Source organism: Thunnus thynnus, chromosome 12 (assembly GCF_963924715.1).
Source record: "Thunnus thynnus chromosome 12, fThuThy2.1, whole genome shotgun sequence".
In the NCBI taxonomy this organism is placed as follows: Eukaryota; Metazoa; Chordata; class Actinopteri; order Scombriformes; family Scombridae; genus Thunnus; species Thunnus thynnus.
In genome coordinates, this window is record NC_089528.1 from 12244349 (window position 1) to 12263234 (window position 18886).

An 18886-nucleotide genomic window follows, 5' to 3' on the forward strand; every position below is an offset into this window, starting at 1 on the left:
GAAGGGGTTAACATAGTAACACATCACGTACATATAAGATGATGTGGAAGTCCTGGAGAGCAGCAGGATTGTGGCTTTACCACCTGATGTCTGATGTAAGACTTGCAAACATACCAAAACTGACAAGTATTATTCTCATCCTTTATATCTGCCCATGCATTAAGAGCAGACACGGTAAGCACTGTGTTTTTGTGATGGTGGACGTAGGGCAGAGTGAGTCATACTCTGCCCATCATCTCCCTTTCTCTCTCCAAATGTAGAAATATTCATTTTCATTCTGTTCTTTATTCTCTAGTCATCTGTCTGAGAAATGCATTGTTCAAAGGTTTTCATCAAGGCAAGGTCTTTGTGTTTAATGAATAAGTGGGAACTGATATTTTTGATTTGCCTGTGTCTAGACGTGCATATGTGCATATTTATAGATCCATAAAAGAGAGAAATGAATGAAATGAATGAAAGAACAAGAGGAAGACGACACGTCACATGTTGTATGGCAGGTCTTGCATAAACATTAACATATTGGAAACCTTAACAGCTATGATCTTCTCTAAACAATTCTTTCTTTAAGTAAACCAGTGAGGAAGCAACTGGTGCTTTAAATTTAGATTGAACAGCTCCTTATCAAATTAAAACATGTTGATTCATTATTTTGATTTGATGCAATGAGAAAAAAAGCACTGTATGTCCAAGTAAACAAGGACATTTGCACATTTTAAGTCCTTAGGCTGAAGCAGTAAAAAAGATGAAAAATATTTTGTTTCTGTCTAATTCATTGGCTAAAGGCTGCACAGACAGACTGAAAATACTGCTGTTTGTCCTTTCCATTGTGGTTCCCTTTGGCAACACAGCCAAGGCAGTTACCTTGCAATTTTCTTACTTGCAAACACACATTCAGAAACCCATTTCAGAATAACACACACGCCCTGACATCAATTGTGAGGTTCAGAATGAAATATGACGCCAACGGCATTTTCACTGGATCAGTGTCACTGAGTCAATACATCTGTATGATTTCAATATTTTGAAGGTTTTGAGTGTTTCCAAGGACTTATACGCTCCTTTAACTGGACCATGTTCAAGCTTGTTTTCTTACAGAACCTTCTGATGACAGACATTATGACTCATCATACACCGGTGTAACCAATGACATTAATAACTGTAATAATTGTGATAATTTCATTTAGGTGTTCCAGTTCCTTGGCCCTTATATTGTGCATGCTGGTTCAGTGGCATGAAACAGAGCCATAATTAATCTTATTAGTTACACCTGTGCTTTTCCTCAAAATGAGAAAGGTTTAATAGATAACCTTCAATGCGAAAACAAATACTGTTTATGCTTGTCGCAGTGCACTGGGATATTAAATGTGACTGTTCATTTCTCATATCACAGTGTGCTAAAAGCATACTAAAAAGTAGCACTTGCCTCCCTGCACCTTTTGCTTTCACATTAGCCGCTAATTATCTAAATATGCTGATGAGGTATATTGATTCATTCTTTCATTCATTGCCTACATAAAATTACCCATGTGCCTTTCTGTTTTTTTGATGCCTTCACTTGCTTCTTTGGTTAAGTATTTGTATACTGTGAGGGTTGCTTTGAAATTTCACACCCACTTTCCTGTTGCATATGAAATGAGATAGCAAAGACACATTTCCCATCCAAACTTATGAGCAGCTTATCGCTACAAAAAAAAAAAAAAACTGCTTTAAAAAACCACCAACCACCAAACCATTTTCTTGTTAACCTTGTATGGCAACACACGTCTTCTTTTTGCTTCCAGGGCAGTGAAAGTACAGTCTGAATGCCTTTCATTCCACATGTCTCATCATTATGTTGTTAATTGTGGGGAAAAGGGGATGGTGAAATGAAAGACTCTGAAAGGCAATCTTGCTCACTAATGGCCTGCAAAGTTATCAGTTGCGGCTTAGTGAAGCTTAAAGCGGCTTCATTGGGATGTAATAGCTGGCAAAGTTGTCCTCCATTCACTCCAGCTAATCCTTCCTTCAGGGCTTTCTCTCACAATCAGAGATTCATGGAAAGAGGCAGCAAGAGAGGGCTGTGTGAAGCAAGGAAGAAAATGATGACGACAAAAGGAAAATTGCAATCAGGCACAGGATGAAAAGAAATTTAAAACGCCAACCAAAATGCCATCAGGATTCAAGCTTTGGATGATACTGGTGTTGTGTTATTGAGTGTTACGAGTGTGATTTAAGCAAGCTGCAGAACGGATCACTGCTGTCTCTATCTGTCCTCCTGTAAAGCACTTTTTTTTATAATTATTCAAGTCATAAACATGGCAGCAGGGGAGCTCTTATTCATCCCAATGCGATCACTACTCGCTCTTGTTCCCTGCTGCTGGAACTGACACGCAGAATTTCCTGCTTGATACCCACTCCGCTCGTGCCTCCCTGTTTCAAAGAAGGAATACTTGCAGCCCCGGGGCATAAATCTTAATCTCTTAATTTATTTTAACAATAAGTTTCTTGCTTTCTCTCTTTCTCTCTTTATTTGTGCTTCAAATGTAATTTTCAACATCATTTGGCTGCTGTTGATGCAGTATGTCGATGTTGTGCCATATGTCATCATCATTTTCCCTTTGGCATATACAAAATGCTGTTTTTTTGGACCAATGCACCTACAATTTGTGCATTGATCTCCTGGAGGCGAAATATTACTATGAAACTGTTGCATTACATATCATTACACAATATGATGCATTAATTGCAATTCAATTCCATTTTTGCTTTGAGTAATTATTTGCCATGTTGAGTATTGCAGAGTGGACTTACTTTTTGTCAAAGTAGTCCTATAAATACCTGATTTCATGGTTTTATGTGGAGCAAATGAACAAACACAAGTTGAACAGGCTGCTGCATGTAAAACAACTGTTATATTATAGCTTGTAATTACGCTATAATATATTAAACAGTCCCAACAACACAACGTTGTAGCACTCGCATCTTATTCCTGTCTGAATTCAGCTTCTTTTTTATGTCCGCATTATGCTAAAGCTACAGTACATGTTGTTAGACAGACAGGCGCACACACACTGACCTTGCCAGCAGGCGCCCACAGTCAGCTGCGTATCAATCTTTGAGGCGTGGATCGGCCAGTCATCCGTCACCAGGTAGGGTTCATAGGTCACACCATCCACAAATAGTGTCACTGCAGGAAATTCCACGTTGATCACATAATAGTGCCATTCCTTGTCACAGATCTGCAGAAGAGAAGAGAAAGGACATCATGACTCATCCACTAAGCTACAGTTCTTTCTGCTCTGTGTCCACTTTTTATGTATTCAAATAAGAAAATATTCTCGGGTTGGGCACGCAAAAATAGGGCAGCTTTAAAAATACATTACTCTGGCAACTACACCCTTTTTACGGGGGTCTTATTTAGGTTAGGAGCATTTTTCCGTGGAGGATTATGTTTATAGGGATGCTGTTATGAAGATGATGATGTTTACTCCAATCATGCAGCCGAAACGGTAAGAGCATCCTTGAACATTCCCTGCCTTTCTACCTTCAATGAAAGAGATGAGATAAATTCCTCTCGTCATCTCTGGATCATTTGCTCCCTGTCATCAGATAGCTAATGAGGTTTCCGTCTAATGAGCTCTTCATATGATGAGGCATATGATGAGTGACAAACACGGCTGCCGAGGAGCCGTGCACCATGAAACTTTTATCAACCATCGCAAACATTCTTTGATTATTTGGAAAACATGTAAAGACACATCCTGCTCTCTCCTTCTATCTCTCGTCACCCCCTGTCTCTCTACTCCACTAACAAACACAAACACACACTTCCCTCCTACCTGCAATATGTCATTACATATTTGCAAATATGTTATGATATATTCTGCACGTAAGTCCATGTGGTTGTTAGTAAGACAGAAAAAATATAAAACTGACCTGGCCAGCTGGGGCCTTTCTGTGTGGAGTTTCCTCCCATAGTTCAAAGACATGCAGAATTAGGTGAACTGGAAATTCTAACCTGCCTGCAGGTGTGAATGTCAGTAGGATTGTGTGTTATGCCTGGTTTCTGTCATATGGGATGTAAAATAGAGTTAGACAGATTCTTATGATGTGAGGGTGTTGGGTGTTTATGTGAGCGCTATTTAAGAGTCAGAAACTGGTAATTATAGTAACTCCAGTATGACATGAATGTGACATTAGCCCCTGTGATCAACTGCTGACATGCCCAGGATATACAGTACCAGTCAAAAGTTTGGACACACCTACTCATTCAAGGGTTTTCTTCATTTTTACTATTTTATACATTGTAGAACAACACTGAAGACATCAAAACTATAAAATAACACATATGGAATTATGTCCTTCATATTTTAGATTCCTCAACGTAGCCACTGTTTGCACACTATTGGCAATATCTTAACCAGTTTCATGAGGTAGTTACCTGGAATGGTTTTCAATCACCAGGTGTGCCTTGTCAAGTGTGTGTGTGTGATGGTGTTGGGGTGCTTTGTTCGTGACACTGTTGGCGATCTATTCAGAATTCAAGACACATTTAACCAGCATGGCTACCACAAGATCCTGCAGCAACAAGTCATCCCATCTGGCTTGTGCTTAGTGGGACATAATTTGTTTTTCAACAGGACAATGACTCAAAACACACCTCCAGCTTATGTAAGGGTTATTTGACCAGTTGAGAGATTGACGGATTGCTGCATCAGATGATCTGGCCTCCACATTCACCTGATCTAAATCCAATAAAGATTGTTTGGGTGGGATGAGTTGGAACGCATAGTGAAGGAAAAGCAGCCAACAAGTGCTAAGCATATGTGGGAATTCCTTCAAGACTGTCGGAAAAGCATTGCAGGTGATGACCTCATGAAGCCGGCTGAGAGAATGCCAAGAGTGTGAAAAACTGTCATCAGAGCAAAAGGTGGCTACTTCAAGGAATTTAAAATATGAAAGATATTTTGACTTGTTAACTACTGTTTTGTTTATTACATGATCCCATAGGTGTTATTTTATAGTTTTGATGTGTTCAGTATTGTTCTAAAATGTAGAAAATAGTAAAAAATAAAGAAAAACCCTTAAATGAGTAGGCGTGTCCAAACTTTTGACTGGTACTGTACCTTGCAGGGATAGGCTCCTGTCCCTCGCAACCCTGAACAGCACTAACAGATATAGAAAATGGATGAATGCAAGAATTTAAGATTTATACGTTATATTCTGCAAAATGTTCCAGATGTTATATGCTGTAAAATGGCTAAATAGAAAAAAATCTTGCTTTAAACTGTTACAAATAACATATAGGTGTCACAATGCCTGTCATTTATCTGAATCACAGGGAGGTGTGCAAATACTCTCAACTTAAATCACCTAAACTGTAAGTGTACTTCCTTTCCAGCACCGTTGGCAAACACAGTTTCAAAGGTTTTAGCAGCCTTGTTATTGTTCCTCCTGTCCTGGCTATAGCATCTGTTTTTCTGTAATCATTCTGGTGGGAAGGATTTGGTTGAATTAACAATAAACAATTTATTTGCACTAAAGGGGATCAAATCTGCTGATTTGAGATGCACAGAGAAAAAACAGCAGGAAAGCACACAGCATACTGATAGATTTTCTTTGGTTAGATTTCGTTCTAAGGTTCAGTGGCCACACACAGACATTCTACAACCACTAGTAGTTTATTTCAAGCTGTGATATGAACTAATGGGGTTGAGACCTGTGTTAGAGCAACCAGGAATCTCCAGGGATGTTCGATTTAGAGCCTAGACTGTCACCTTTTACGAGTGTGAAGAGACAGAAATTCCCACAGGACACTCTTCCCACACAGTGTCACATCTCCCAGCAGATACTGGGATGTCTCTGCCTACCTATTATGCTGTTGTATGGATCATTTCCTCTTGTGACAATATCATGTACATCTGTACCCCACATTTCAAGCTCTGACAGTTTAATTTCGTTGTAGCTACAATGCTTTGGTACTCAGCAAAACTGTTCTTTTTTTCTTTTCTTTTTCTGTGATAATTCATTATAAAAATCTTTTTTTATAATGAATTGGTTCAAACTGCAGAAAAATACGTTGTATAATAAGTGCAGAATAATATAAACTATGTAAATAAAGTTAAAGTATAATTTGATCTGTTTTTCATCTTCATGAACAGCACATAGATTGAAATATTATATTAAATGTTAATGACAATGACAGCGTGTTTTAGTTTCATCAGCTCACATTCAGGATTTTGATGTGTACTTGACTAGACAAGCAGAATAAATTGCTATTTAGCCACTGACTGCCTGTGGAGGTGAGTGCAAAGTTACATATCTCTACAATTATCTATTATTATGACCATCTCTGCTATACTGCACCTCCCAAAGCAGTGATTATGTTGTTTTTATACAAGCATGAACAGCGAATAGTTCAACAACTGCACAATACATGATCCCTTTAATGAAAGCAACACCAAACAAAAATCTAACAATGACAGAAAATTAGTCTGACAGTGAGAGAAAAATATATTCCTTGACATTTTCAGCTGCAATTACCGTCCTCTCACTTCCCCTCTTTCAGTCTATTCATCCAACCTTGTTCATCCACTTTGCTCCAGCTTCTCTAACTCCATCACCGTTGAACTAACAATAGCAGACTCCCTCACTGAATACTGGTGTTGGGTACCACTCGTGTCTGTGACCTCAATCAAAACACCCATGGTAGTGATAGGGGTGTAGTACTCATATTACCTTTTTGGGGCAAGTTCAAAAAGAGGTTTCACACACAAATCTATCAGAATGCTCTTTTAATCCTATTTTTTCCCATTGTCACCAGGGCTTGAAAAAGAAATTTAAAAAAATGTTCTGATAAATTTTGATGTGGGAACCCCTTTTGAACAACACATACTCCAGCTCTGTTTTTTTGACCTTGGATGAGCGCAAAGTTTTTAGGGATAAATTAATGCTGCAAGAGCTAAAAGGAATCAGATGGAAATACAAACCATCAAGTGGCAAAAATACTACAAAGCTCCACTTCCAGGAAAACTACATGAAACTGTCATGAAATTCAGGCGGCAAACTGAGTTGCATTATTTCTCTCACACAGTGAAGCTGATTGTTTCTCCCTTATTCTCTTATCTTGTGCTCTCCTATTTTTCCTCTCCGTCTGTCTAAGTGTAATGACTAATGGAGTGGGAGCACGGAGTGGCAGAAATAGAGGGGATGAACAGATAATGTCCTCTATGTCTATATGCTTGCTTAGAAATGCATGCACGGTGACTGCATTTGTAAAAATACAAGATTGTCCTTCCAAAAAAACATCACTTGTTTCAGCAAATGTCCAAAAACTACATTGATGTACAGTACCAGTCAAAAATTTGGAGCCACTTTCTCATTTAAGGGATTGGGAAGGTGTATCCAAACATAACTCTTGTTAGTCAGGAGCAAAGGAGTATATAAGGTGACATTATTATATAGCAATAAACTCTGCAGTGGGTTGATGGTTGTGTCAACAAAGCGTTGTACTTTCACACTTTCCCCTGCTTGTTTCCCATAACCTAATTACTGTCAACACTTGTTTCTTTCAACCATGAATGCTGCTGTTCTCTAACCAAGACCAAGTGGTTAATATTGTAACCATGACAATGAAGGTTCCCTAACCTTATTTTAACACAAAAAATGATTTAACCGACTTTGTGCCTAAACCTAACCAAACTTTAACCTGCCGGTATAAAATAAATAGTGGCTTCGGATCAGAAAATGCATGTACATATGTGCCGTTCTGGAAGTCATAGACCAACAACATATTTTGTTGTTTAATTTGGAAGATTTGTTGGAAAATCCTTACAGGGCACTTTCATTTCACCGAGTAATGCAGGAATGAAAACAGAACCAAATTATACAACATTGTTGGCAAGACCATAAGTCATCTTGTTATAGATCAACTTTACTGCGTGGCATGTAGTGCAATAACTTATGTGCACATATGTGACTACTATAACTACTCAATTTGTTTATGTTGCTGACTTGAGAAATCATACTGGCACACTTACAAATGCGCAGATACACACACACACACAAACACAGATCATTAGTAGATACCATCAGCAGTGCTCTTTGTGCTGCTGAGGCATGTTTGTGTACACTTTGCTTGTCTGAAGGCACATTAGTTCGTTAGAGCTTGAAAGTATTTCTCCTTTGCAACAGTGTAACAAGACACTGAATGCTGAAACACTGTAATGAGCTGGTCCCCAAGCAGGTTACAGGCCTGCTTAGGAAGAACACAATCACCTGATCCCATAAGGAAGAGAGACAATGAGACGGGGATAGAAACAAACAGAGGCAAAGGAAGAGACTAAGAAGATGCTGCTGCAATATGGATAAATTCTGAACTACATGTCTTTTGCTGCAATTTGGTCTTTCATTCAAACTTGGGTGATGTTTTTCACCTACGCGTCTTCTAAGGGGTCATATCAAGCACTCACAGTGAGAGGATCATTTTTGCTAATCTCCCACTACCAAAGTTGACTATTGCTACATTTTGCGATGAATGAAACCACTTTTGTGGACAAAACAAGGAAAAATAGTAATTCATGATAAACTCTAAAGTGAACACATTTGAAGCCGAAAATGTAATAATGGCCCACTTGAATAGAAGTGTGAAAAACAGCAACAGCATTTCCTCTGATGAAAACTTTGGAGATGTTCCTTCTAATGGAGCAGACGTTCACCCAACTACAAAACCCTCTTGACAGAATGAATAGCTGTATTTACAACAGTGCCAAAAGGGTGAAGAGCATTTGGCCTCCCAGCAAGGCAGGATCACTCAACTTGGACAAAAACTTGAACTTCAACTAAACAAGGTGAGTACAGCAAAAACAGAAGATGCTGGGTCACCATGTGAGAAATTGGATGTAAAAAAAGGTACAGGGGGGAGGTGAGAAGTCAAGTTTTTCAAGTCCTAGTTCTTAAACATGCTGGATCTTGAGACCAAGCAAAGACATTTTAAGACTGACAGGATTCACAGAACACACTTTTTACCATGTGATGACCCTTCTGAATTCCTATTACTTGCACAGAGAATGAGTTTTACAAGTGATTGCTTTTTTCTTTTCATGTGTCTTCTTAAAATTATTCCACTTAATGTGAAGAGTATATTAACCATGTTATCAAACATCAGGAAATGTCAGACCTTTCTTTAAGAAACCCACCTTCCAGACTTTCAAACCATATTAACACCCATGATATACCCACACAGGTGCTTTCAATTATTTTGTTTGATTAGATCTCTTCACAAGACTGTGTGGGTGTGTACAGCCTGTGATTGACTGACCTCTCCATCACTGACATCTTAGTTTTATTGCACCTCTCAAAGCAAGACAACTTACATCTTGTCATTGGATTTTTCACAGCAGACATTTTTTTAGATGAGTCAAAATAGGAGTAGTTACTCCTACTCTAATTAATGTTACCAATAATATTAATGATGCCTCCCTTCTGTTTCGTAACAGTTAGCCAGGACCCTGAAACTGAAGCATTTTAAGGGAATTCAGTCATTATTCATATTATTATTTCTACCTGTGCTTTTCCTACTGTGAGACATGTCAAAAGACCTTCTGTGACAAAGTCTTATTCTTTTTAGTGTGCAGAGTTTGGCAACATTGTGTAATTCTCAGCATAGCACCACCTACCCTAAACCTAAACAGAAGTCTAATCAGCAGGAATAAGTGAAAACACCTGCTCGAATGTGCTGGGCTTTTGGATTAACAAGAAGATGACGAGGGAGGGTGTTTTACTCATCCTACAATGCCAAAGGTGTGAGAGTAATTATATACACAGTTCTCAATAACAGATAAGAAGGACTGCTATGAATTTCTGTCTGACTTTGTTTATGTTTATGCTCTGACATTTCATATAAAACATATTTTTTTCCTAAATTCTTCTGTTGACTTAGCTACATTGCCCTCTTCTTTTTTGTTTCTTCCGTTTACTTCCTTTTAACAGTCTTTGATCCTAGCCTATGTTGGACAGGATCAAGGATTGTACAATTGTTATCCAGACACTTTCTGATGATTCCTCTATGCTGTAATACTCTTGCCTCCTTATAAAGATTCAGCCCGCAGACACTGCCGACTAAACCCAACCTTACTGAGTCAGATTCCCTTTGTTGAGTATATTACCATGCAATAGGAGTGTTTTTATTGCTGAGAATAAAACACCGGAGATAAGCCCGTTTATCTTGTAGAAATCTGTCAAGGCATATTCACGAGGAGCAATTACGTCTTATATATTGGCACAAAAGAAGGAAGCTCTTAACAGCCAGTTGAACCTAAAAATTACTGTACAGTCTGGAGGCTGAATTTAAAGGATCCCTGCAAAACAATTTGATCAACATTAGACCAACTTCTAACAGGAGGTGCTGAGTCCAAAATCTTTTTGTGTGTGCCAAACGTAGGTTATATGAATTAGGTAATAAACCAGACTGGTCTGGCTTGCTAGGGAAAAAAAGACTAACCAAATATAACCACTCATTCACAGATATCAATGTTGCATTTTAAATCTGCTGACATGAACTGAATAATAAGGATATTCTTAATAGGGTCAAGTTTATTTTGATGCACTGAAGAGGTTTGGGAGAGGGGGGTAGTTTTTAAAATGGATATTAATCATATACAGTATAATGATCTGTTCTTTGTGACTAACAGCACCCGACAGCGATGCCAGCTTTGAACCACTGAACCACTGGCCAAGACTCTCAGGCTCCCTGCTGATGTAAAGGGCATAATGACTGGTACGATGATTGACATTGACTGGGGCATGAATTTATTATTTTGATATTATACTCTCCAAAGCTATTAAGTATTTTATCATTTTTATGAATTTAGCACTCACAAGATTAATTTCAGTAAATCTGAAGGTTTGCCTTAAGGCACCACTACTCCCCCCTTTCCCTCATCTGTCCTGTGTCATGTGTCTTTGTCTGAACTGCTGCCATCCTTCAGCTATCCCCACCTCCATCTCATCACTCCCTCCTAACTTTTACCTCTCTTCTTTTCCCTTTCATCTCCTCTGTTCCTGTTCACATTTCTCTCCTCTCCTCTACTCTGCCACTGTTATGGCACTGCATTATTGATGCCCGCCTATTATATTTCACTGTGGTGGTAGAGAAGAACAAGAGGGAGTGAAAGAAAGAAAAAAATGGTAAAAGAAAGAGTGACAGAAAGAAAGAAAGGAAAGGGTTTGCTAAAATACTCAACAGCATGTGAGTAAAAACCTTTCTTGTAGTATAAAAGCAGCTCTGACACTGATTAACTGTGATGGGCACAAACCTAAATGTAAGATGTAGTGCACTCCTAAGCAAATCATGTAACACCCACCACTGTAAGTAAATGTCCTACTAGTTGGAAAGAAAGTAGATACCTGAAAAATAGTTTCATAAGTTTTCAATAAAGGGAAGCTACCTACAAGATCTGATTCATGTCAGTGATACAACTGAAAAAGCCAAGCAAAGAAAGATGTGAGGCCTAAGATTAACTAAGATCAATGCAAAACATGTCTGCCACTTCAAATCAGAGGTGTGCTTTGAAATTATGTTTTGCTGCAGGAATTTTTAAATCTCTGTCTGTCTGTCTCTTCTCTAATTTCTTCTCTGTTCTTACTTAGTTTAAGTAGCCATATAACAATGAATTATCTAAATTTCACCTTTAGGTTGAATGGGAAGAGCCTTTTTTGCCTAAAGTAAAGTCAGGTGTTAGAGCAGAATGGAAAGGAAATGAGACAGAGGGATGGAGAGAAAATAGGGAGATGGAAACGAGCTGCCAATACATTAGTATGCTGACTAAAGGCTTATGTGGTGCTTATAGAGCACTCAGCAGACATGCTGAGTGCTCTATAAGTAGCAAATAGTCGCATTAAGGGCCCCACCTCTTACACACACACATTCGCACATACACACAGTCACATCCATCACCCTGTAGTCTCAGCACGCAAACACACTGCAAAGACATTTACATTTAGCGAGATGCAGCAGCTCTACATAGAAGTAACAAAGGAAGCGCCTAAAGGAGACAAAGTACAGCTGAGCTCTCAAATGAGGTCATTTGAAAAATAGAAGCTAGAAATAAAATAAACACACACACACACACTGAAATGTATACGCTAGAGGCAATGCTCAATATTTTCTCTATTGCTCTGTTTTTTTTCTGTTTTGTTCTCACAGAAAATGAAAGAAAAATGTCTGTTTCATCATTGCCAGCTCATGCTTATTTATACTTCAGTAAAACGTGATGCATATTGAATCTTTGCAATAGGAAGTCTTGCAAAATTAGAGTGATTCATAGCTGACAATATTAACGCTGAAAAGGGAATAGCAACGCAGCAAAGCCAGAAAACACATGATGCTGACTGAAACGAATTACGGATTTCACACAACATAAAGCAGTCACAGAAAGGACTGTTTTACAAAAAAAAACAAAAAAACAAGAAAGAAGATCTCGTTGCACTTTTTTTCACCTGTGTGGTAAATAAACAAATCCCTCATGCACACTCATTCCTGCTTTTTGCTTTAAATTTTGAAAAGGTACTTTAATCTATACATATTAAGAATTAAATTGGGAATTACAAAGTGAACTGAAACATTTATCAGTTCGGCTCTCATGTTCAAGATGGAGCTAAATCACTCTGTGAATAGACACTTCAATCTGCCCTGATATCTGCTGCAAACACAAAGAGAAGCAATACAGACTCTCACACACAACACCACCAACACCATCCAATTAATCTCCTGAGAAACAAAGAGAGGCTTCTAATCACCACAGCACAGAGAACAAGCCATGACACAACCAAGCCTGGTAATAACAGGCAGATAAGACATATAATAGTAGATGCTGTATAGACAAGCAACGAAGATAATTTTGTACTACCCCCAACATAAATGATAAATGCAGGAGGTCTGCAGCTATTTCAAGAAATTGAAGAGTTTATCTATGATTCACAACACGTGATCTGCCACCACGCTCTGTCAGTTGTACAGTTATCTTGGACTTACGTGAAACAGCTGCCAACACAAATAAATCTTTGGCTGTCGACTAATCTTTTCCACATATCAGGCCTCAGCTGTGAAAAATGCAGTACATTTATCTCACCTCTCACCCCTCTGTTAGCATAGATTTGTTCCTTCTCTATCTATAAGGGCCATGCTGAGGGCAAATAACACCTAATTTGTAAGGGTTTGAATCAATGCCACATCACACCCACTTGTTCCTTATCTTACTAAGCTGGGCAAACTTAGAGCTGTTCAAATGTGAATATTAGGGATAAAAAGGCCAAGAAAGAGACAAATTACCTTTTTCTTTATCCTCTATTCTTGAATTTGTTTGCATGTTTGAGACATTTCAACAATCTCTTGCTAACAGGACAGTAGAGGAGTGAATCTTTATTTGTGTGGGACTTTTTGACTGTGAGTGAATACCTTTTGGACAGCTGAATAGGCTTTCTGGACTCAGGGAGAATGAATAATGTGCATAGAGAGGAGCGATCCATCCTCTAGTCCATTACCAAGTCTAAAAGAGAGGGAGGAAAATGAGTATCCTCTGTGTATATATATGGTTGTGTTCATATATACACTCACAAATAAGTTAGTGCTTGAGGATGCGTGTGTAAAGGCTTCTGTCAGATGTGACATTCCTTCACTGTGTTCGATCGACATGGAAAATGGAAGCCTCTTTCTCTCGCACTCTCTCTCTCTTTGCCAGCTTTCTTTCATCCCTCTCTGCCTCTCCTCTCTTGGGGTGAGAATTGCAAAATCAATAGAGCTAAATGGAGTTGCCGCGGAAGCCATTGACTGTCCTTTCTAAGTGCTGGAGAAACAAGGACAGTAAGAAACAGCTGTGACACCCCATAGTCACCTCTTCTCCTTCGTCCTCCTTCCTTATTTCCACCACAATCCTTTCTCAACAGTCCTTTCTGCTCTTTGAGCTTGTGCTCATTATCCGCCACTATACTGTAGCAACTCCTGTCCTTCATTCATCCTCTGTTTGGTTCAGTTATTCTCTGAGATAGGCCTACTGATCAAAATGTAATAATATATTATTTAAATAATAAGTGATACAATGAATGACATATATCAAAAACACAGTGAGGAATAAAGAAATGTGTAAAAATCTTTCATTCCCTTGGCTTCACAATTGGATTTGGCCTGTTAGCAGGTGCCACTATATGAGCTAAACTGATATAACATTATGATCTAGCACTGTGTATCTGCAGTGCTGTGAACCCACTTTTGAGTTTTGCTCAAGTTTGTTGTTAAACAACATGTTCTTAAAACAGAAGTCAATGGATCTGTGCTGTACTATAAATCAACTGTATATTATATGGAGCTTTACTATTTTTAGTTAGCATTGAGCTAAGTACTGCCTCACAGATCCGCTAGCACGGCTGTAGGCTCTTTGTATTGTTGTAACATTTAAGTAATAAAAATGACTGTTTTATAATGTTATTCTTTCTTATGAATACATAGAATTAAACAAAATGAATAACAGAGTGGTAAATGTGAACACTTAATCTAATCTGTGATTAAAAATTAGACCTGCTTCATATTTTGACTTGTCATAGCAGGTAAAGCACAAGTATAAGTAATAATATTAACAATAGCTCTGGTCCAATAAGTGTCCCTTTCAAGTGAGCCAGTATGCACAATACCTGGTCTCCGGAAAAGGCTCATCTAAATGCAGTGCAGCCCTGATGTTATTAATTACACCTGTGTGTTGTCATGTCAAAAAGTAGATTTACTGACAAATATATCATCAATATTTCATATCTACTGCTCAAAACAGGTTTTTAATTACAGGTGTTTATTTTTTATGAACCATAAAAAGCTAATATGCCAATAAAAGCAGATTTATTTACCAGATTTATTGAAATTTAAATTGATTTTATAGATTACAATTGAGAAACCATTCATTGGCAGTCATCAATTTAAGATAAAAGAGTGATTTAAGAAAATGCTGCATTCAAGTTGTCCAGTCCACTATACCTTATGTCATCTGCAACAAAATCCAAATAGAATATTATATGTATCGAGGGCTGCAGCTGTTTTCAAAGGCACTGTGCTCACCTCTCTTTGGCGTAAAACACCCTGTGTTGCTTCAGGGCACACATCAGTTCTTTAGTCTCAAAGAACATCGATTTCTTTCTAGACTCACCATTTTGCACTGAGATTCAACAATAACAGGAGCAAAAATCAATTGTAAAAAGAGGTAGAGACACCAGTGTCTGTTTTGGCCTTTTTTTCAGTAATGCAACCCAGCTGCAAGACATGTTGAAATCCACACTTAAATTCTCTGAAACAACATTTCACTTATCTGCTGTTCTTTCCACCTGCATTTCAATCCAATAGTTGAGTGAACAAAATGGTCAGGCTTTTGTCAAAAAAACATACATAAGGCAGGTTAAGGATAAACTGCACTGTACATGACTGAATGACGATATAACAGTATATGAGAATCACAAAGACCTTTACTCTGTCCTTTTGTGCCCATATGATGTCATCTTTCTTGTTAACCTCCAGCATTTCAGATCAGTTTCCATTTATGTTTAATGAGAGTCTCTGCACAAGTGATTTGTACTGGTGAGTAACTTGTCATCTATTCCCTTTGATTGCGCTGCATGCTTCCTCCATAGTCCTTCACAAGATCCAGTTAAAGGAGCAAATGGGATCTCCGCTATCTGTTCTGTACATGTGTGTGGGAGTGAATGAGAGACAGAGAAAGATAAAAAGAGACAGTGAAGAAAGGAGACTGAAATAGAACTGTCTTGAGGTTGTTTGCTAAGAAAACTCAGCAGTTGGCTACTTGGCTGCCCTTCTCTTTGTCACACATACCTCTCTAGGCCTCAGGAGAGAAGAACACTGGGCTGAGAAAAACAATTTTAAATCTACCTCTGACCTAGAACAAACAGCTATCTGCTTGGAAGGTACACATGAGAAAAATACATTTTGTTGTACCTGTGACCTACAACAAACAACTCTCTGTTTGGTAATTACACACAGGCACCAGAGATAGCACCAAGAAAACACACTCCCATGTTTGCATGCACACAGAAATGACTGCATTTGCACTAGACGCACACGCTGATGCATGGTAACACATGCGTAAGTGAGCACACACACAGAAAGACCCAAATACAAATCTCTTATAATCTGCTTAGTGAGCAAAACTCTTGAGAGCTTGCCATAATTATGAAGTATTTTGGATAATTTCAGTATGAGGTGGATATATGCTGTATCCCAAAGGGTAAAGAATTCGATTAGATACATCTATCATCCATTATTAGTGAGCTGGGGAGAGTCTGTGGAAGGGGGAGGCATGGGAGATTCCCTTACAAGATAGTTCATTGGCTTATCATTTAAATAATTTGGACTCCTTGAGCAAGACCTATATACTTCCAGCCCCACTGCAGTAGCGTTGTTAGGTGTTGTTATATATATATATATATATATATATTATATATATATATATTTTTTTTTTACAAAAATAAGAATAATAAAAAAATGGCCCCAGGTCTATTCATCTGTCATTCCGATCATGTATTAAAGCCCTCAAAAATAATGTGTTGATCAAAACCACAAGTACGTTTTGGGTCCTTGGGTCATTCAAGCAGCAGATCTACTGTTCTTCACACTACTTGGCACACGTGCATTTTGTGTGAGCGAGAGAGACAGAGAGAGAGAGCACAATGGTTTTTCATTGTTGGTGGTAGATACTTGCTAATTCACTAAGGCAAGACTTGAAGGTTATGGATATAAGAAGCTTTTTCAAAAAGAAAAGGATGAAGGCAACGGGGCTCAGATGAGGCCAGAGGAGAGTTATCGCCTGTTTCTGTAGCAGCAGATGAGTCGTGAGAGTGCCACGGCCCCATCGACAAGCTCAGGTTGATGAAGAAGAGGGCTCCTTAGCCAGCTAGCTAGTCTAGCTCAGTGTTTTTTTTTTTTGGCAAGACACATAAATAACATGTGTTTATGAAAAAAATAAAAAAAAATTAGAGATTTGATTAAGATTTTGGTGATTGCATCTTTTTGATGAGCAGGACAGGAGAGAGGAGAAGAGAACAGGAGGAGAGAGCAGAAGAGATAAGGAATACGACAGACAGATGACACACCAAAAGAGCTACTGGAGAGATGAAGAAGAGGAGAGTATCAGATAGATAGATAAGACACAGAGTTAACACAGTTTGTCACAGTTCAAAAGGAGCCCTTGTCACACAGTAGAAGCAGAAGCTATGAGACCAGGGTTGGTCAATTTTCAAAATTGAACAAAACACTGGCAACATACAATCTACCATATGACTGCATCCTCAACGTCAAGGCTCTTTTTCTCAGGGTTTTACTCCTGCTGCTGAAAATAAAAATAATAACGAAATTGAATGAGAACTCAGATTGCACTAATTTTGTTTATTTTGATTTCAGTCGGTTAGAGCACAGTGTCTCACATCTTATATTCATTTTATTGTGAAATAACGAGAAAATGGTGCAATTATCGAGTGGAATATAAAGATTTCTGGGCTGGGCTAGGATCCAAACAATGCCTCTGCCCTGCATGTAATGCCTTGAAAAGTTACAAAAATATGTCTTTTTCTTTATCTTTAGCTGAAACACCTGCCTTCCGTGCATCATGTTTGAAGTAATTCAGGGACTATTTATAATATCACTGTGTACATCTACACGATAATTCCAGGTAGAAAATGACTGTGCAACATTAAATCATGTTTAATGCACTTTTTTTGGCTAAAGCAACTTCATAGTTTGCAACTTTTTTCTTTGAAAGGCTTTATGCTGGACTGACACACTAAGCTTCACTGCAAATTAATTAAAGGACCAGTGTGTAAGATTTAGGGGGATCTATTGGCAGAAATGGAATATAATATTCATACGTATGTTTTAATTAGTGTATAATCACCTGAAAATGAGAATTGTTGTGTTTTTTTTACCTTAGAATGAGCCCTTTATATCTACAGAGGGAGCGGGTCCTCTTTCACAGAGCCCACCATGTTGCACCGCCATGTTTCTACAGTAGCCCAGAATGGACAAACCAAACACTGGCACTAGAGAGGTCCTTTAGTGTTTTTCATGAGTTTTGTGGCCACCGTAGGTTCTCCTACACGCTTGGAAGGGCAGGAGGAACGGAGGGATATTTAGTTGGTTGAAAACTGCAACCTCACTGCTAGATGCCACTAAATCTTACACACTGGTCCTTTATACAACTCTCCATGACATGACAGACAGATAATAATAGAGATCTGCTTCTGGGTAAGCTATTACCCATAACTAAACAGACTTTCCACTTTGGGTCTATGCTTGTGTGTGTATGTGTGTGTAAGTGTGCAGGATAACAGTATCTTCTACCCTCTTATATCCTGCAGTGAGCAGAAGAAAGTGATGGAGGACCTTAGGTAATTAAAATGGAGACCCTCTCCATTCACTACACAAATAATGATAGCCCTTCACCTACTGTGGAAAATCACACTGAATCTATGCTCGCACTCAAACAGGAGACGGATGAGCTCACACATGTACACACACACACACACACACACACACACACACATAGACGCTCCTCACCTGCTCCAGTTTCCAGTGGAACTCGGCAGGTCTGAAAGTGTCGACCTGAGTGAAATCTCTTCTGAGCAGGAACACCAGGCGGCAGTTGTGAACATACAAAGAGTAATGGTGTCGATTCATCTCTGCAACAGGAAGAACACATACATGGTCACACACACAAACACATGCACATAAATAAACATAATTATACTTTATGATTAATGAATGAATTAATATTAACAGATTAATCAACAGGATTATGGCTTCTGACCTTTTTGTTAAATACTAGAGAAGATATTAGAGGGATTAATGTGAGTATAAATTTTG

At 38.5% G+C, this 18886-nt stretch overlaps 1 protein-coding gene across 1 annotated transcript in view; it reads right to left on the reverse strand.

Annotated features, from left to right (window-relative positions):
- clstn2a (calsyntenin 2a) overlaps positions 1 to 18886 on the reverse strand; it is a 169168-nt gene that overhangs the window by 13199 nt on the left and 137083 nt on the right. The window contains exons 9-10 of the mRNA XM_067605523.1: positions 18581 to 18702; positions 3056 to 3218 (exon numbers count right to left, since the gene is read on the reverse strand). Coding sequence (XP_067461624.1) covers positions 3056 to 3218; positions 18581 to 18702 — 285 coding nt within the window. The remainder of the gene's footprint in view (positions 1 to 3055; positions 3219 to 18580; positions 18703 to 18886) is intronic.